The sequence below is a fragment of the Limulus polyphemus genome, unplaced genomic scaffold (genome assembly GCF_000517525.1).
Source record: "Limulus polyphemus unplaced genomic scaffold, Limulus_polyphemus-2.1.2 Scaffold1020, whole genome shotgun sequence".
Classification (NCBI taxonomy): Eukaryota; Metazoa; Arthropoda; class Merostomata; order Xiphosura; family Limulidae; genus Limulus; species Limulus polyphemus.
This window is the reverse complement of record NW_013666630.1, coordinates 202104-205531: the sequence shown is the minus strand read 5'-3', so window position 1 is coordinate 205531 and position 3428 is coordinate 202104. Positions and strand designations below refer to the sequence as shown.

Here is a 3428-nt window from a genome sequence, read left to right as displayed (position 1 = left end):
TGTATTTTACTAACTGAACTTACACGACCAATTCACATAATTATTTTCCTGAAAACATGACATTACTTGTTTTGTTTTAAATTTTATAAAGTAAGCAGATAGAGCTGAAAAGAAAAAGACAATGCCAATCAAATTTTGTGTTAAATGTGATTTAAAAAACAAAAAAAACACTTTTGATTCTAGGTATAAAACAAGACAGAAATTTGAAACCCGTATTGACTTTCTTGAATAAATAATTTTGTCAATCTTTCAGATTGTCATCCTTACCCTGCTCGTCGCCTTAGCGGTAATGTCCTCCGCTAGCTGGAATTCACACGACCGATACTGGGATAGATATGGAAGATACGACCGTTATGGTGGTGGACACGATTATAAACAACCTAGATATTCTCGAGGTCGTTATGGGTATGGTCACGGCTATAGCTGTCGTTACGGTGATTTGTGTAACTACCGCAACTGGTCAGGGTATGGTGCTAATGAATATGATGGCTACACTAGACATGGAGACTACGGTAGATATGGCGGCTATGGTGGGTATAGAGACTACGATAGATATGGCGGCTATGGTGGGTATAGAGACTACGATAGATATGGCCGCTATGGTAGTTATAGAGACTATGGCGGCTATGGAAAGAACGACGGCTATGGTGGGTACGGAAACCATGATATATATGGCGGTTATGGACGTATCGGTCTCGGTGGTTATCCATATGATGGTTATTACTATCGTTATGGTTACAGCTAAATATTGTCATAATAATTAACCCAAAACTAAATCTTCTGTAAAACAAAATATCAAGTAGTACCACCTATAGTTCGTTATATCTGAAGTTAGATGATCCACTAATACATATTTCAAGTAAATATAATTCAGGGTATAATTCAGCTCAAATGTTCCTTGGCTAAATAATTACAAGAAATCAAATATTAATCATTTTTCTAGGCTAGATGATTATATATATATAAGTTCAGTACATTTCTAAGTTGAATTATCAATCCTATTAATATGAAAAGAATTTATGGTATGACTGTGTCTATGACATAATGAAATTCCCACAAAACCCTTCGCTTTTTTCACATGGTACTTTAAAAATAAGAGTTTTGAAGAAAAAAAGATATATTTTAGTTCAAACTGAGGATTAACTTACTTTAAAGCATTGAATAACTTACCTTGCTTTCAGATCATTAATGTAAAGGATACCTTTGTGAAACTACAGTTCTCAGTGGTGTACTGTAAAGTCCATATAGTTTTGTTCATGCTGTTCACCTATAAAGCATATGGTGATGATAAATACCATTCAGAATTTTATTTTGAAGCACTGACACTGAACATGTTCGTGTTCTTCGTTTGATCATAAATACAAGTTATGTTCTTAGAACCTAAAATGCTTATTTTTACAAATAAAATCTTACTAACGATATAAAAATCATATATATATCTTATCAAGTGAGCCTGGCATGATTAGGTATAAAGCGCTTAAATAAATGTAGCTCAGAAATAAAGATTTCATTTATTCCGGGTAGACCTCATTCTAAATTTTATATACAGTTGCAAAATATTATTTTCCCTCATCACTAATGTTTATGAAGTGCTAAGTTGTCAGTTGAGACATAACACACGCTGAGTGTAGAGAAAGTATTATCTATATAGTTTTTTGAAGAAGACTAAGTGAACAGTGTTGGCCCAGAGTTTATATTCATAGTTAACCTAGCTTAGTTTCATTATCTACTTTTCATTTTTTAAACAGCCACGAAACATATAACATCGAGTGTGTTTTAAACGTCTTATCTGCCTAAAATAAAGTAAGCCTAGTTGTATATGGTAAATTTGGACCCTTTTTTTTTGTTGTTGTTGTTGTTGTTTTTAACTGAGTTACTTCTGAATTTTTCGTTGTTTTGTTTTAAACCACAAAATTAATTTAGAGGCAATCACTGAAATGATTAACAGCATCATATAAATACGATTTATATAAGTTGAATTTTACCTTTTTGTTATGCAATTGAATGGGTTTTATGCATTGTATTCGCTCAATAAAGACTATCTATATTCATAATACAAAATACAAATATGTATTTATTTATCAACATCGTTATGTTTTTCTTCCATTTATTTTACCGGCCCTTTAAGCAACATCAACAAATATTTGATTGAATTTCAGTGTTACGGATATGTAAAAGTAAATTATGAGCATAGTACTGAATAACATAAATAATACATTTTATAACATATGTGTATACACATTTGTAAAACATATATTTGTTTGTTTACTTACTTAAAGAAATTAAGTTTGTTTATTTGTTCATTTAACATACACTGCCATGTTAGAATTATTCAAACATGAAATCATACAAAGCTAATGAGACAGGTCTGAGGGGTCTCTGTCTTAATATTTTATAACTCTATCCTTGTCCTAAATATGTGTTGTTATTTTGTGAAGCTAGCTTCCAACTCACCTTCTAGTTTCTACAGATGGTTTAAAGATTCCCATTATCCTGTTGGTGTGACACATTAACCTGTTGGTGTGACACATTATCCTGTTGGTGTGACACATTAACCAGTTGGTGTGACGTATTAACCTGTTGGTGTGACACATTTTCCTACCGACTACAAACTCTTCTATCAAACAAGAATTAGGCCTTTAATAAACTTTCTAGTATTAGGACTAGATCAAACCTAGTTAATGTGCAAAAGATTGAGAAAAATAATACACGATTTTACACAGATTATAGTTTTGTAGAGCCTATCATTCAGAGTTACTTGAATTTCTAGATTTTGGAGAAATAATATAAAAAAAGAATAATCCTTGCTTCTTTACATAAGTGTTTTGATAATTTGGTGCTGCACACACATTTTTTTTTCTCTGTCGGTTGCCATTTTGAAAGGTTGTCAATATTAATGAACAATGCTAATCACCAGAGGGAAGCACATGCAGCAGAATTTTCCTAACGTTTTCCTTTACACTAAGATAACGGTATTCGCAGGATTATTTCATAGTTTGTATCCCTATTATCGATTCATCTTAACACCACTTTATTACTGATCGACTTTGTTACGATTGTGCTATACTTATTGTCGCTTTTTCTTCAACTCTATTAATGTATTACTTATTTCTATCAGGAATTAACTCATATCAAATTAAACATAGATTTCTGTTAATTACTATATCAATAACACATAAAAAATTAGGTTTAGAACTACTTTTGTGTCTTAATTGCAGCATATTAGTCCGTCATCTCTCTTCGTTTATTCTTCCCTCTCACATCTCCCGGTCTCTCTTTTCTTTCTTCTTAATTGTCTTCTCTTATATGTCTTTTTCTACAACACAACCGTTTTCCTTACATCGAATTAAAACGTCTCATAGTTGTAGGAGTTATTGTATCTTCTAAATCCGCTGAACTTGAAAGGCAGTTGCTCTTCCAATAATTCT

At 31.9% G+C, this 3428-nt stretch overlaps 1 protein-coding gene across 1 annotated transcript; it reads left to right on the top strand.

The window, feature by feature from the left end:
- The first annotated feature begins 289 nt into the window (after window positions 1-289).
- LOC106461727 (keratin-associated protein 19-2-like) lies at window positions 290-745 on the top strand. Its single transcript, XM_013921576.1, has one exon. It carries the CDS (start codon window positions 290-292, stop codon window positions 743-745), a length of 456 nt encoding a protein of 151 aa, XP_013777030.1.
- The last annotated feature ends 2683 nt before the right edge of the window (window positions 746-3428 follow it).

Coding starts and splice junctions, on each gene's coding strand:
- LOC106461727 (XM_013921576.1), top strand. CDS start 290: ATGTCCTCCGCTAGCTGGAATTCACACGACCGATACTGGGATAGATAT.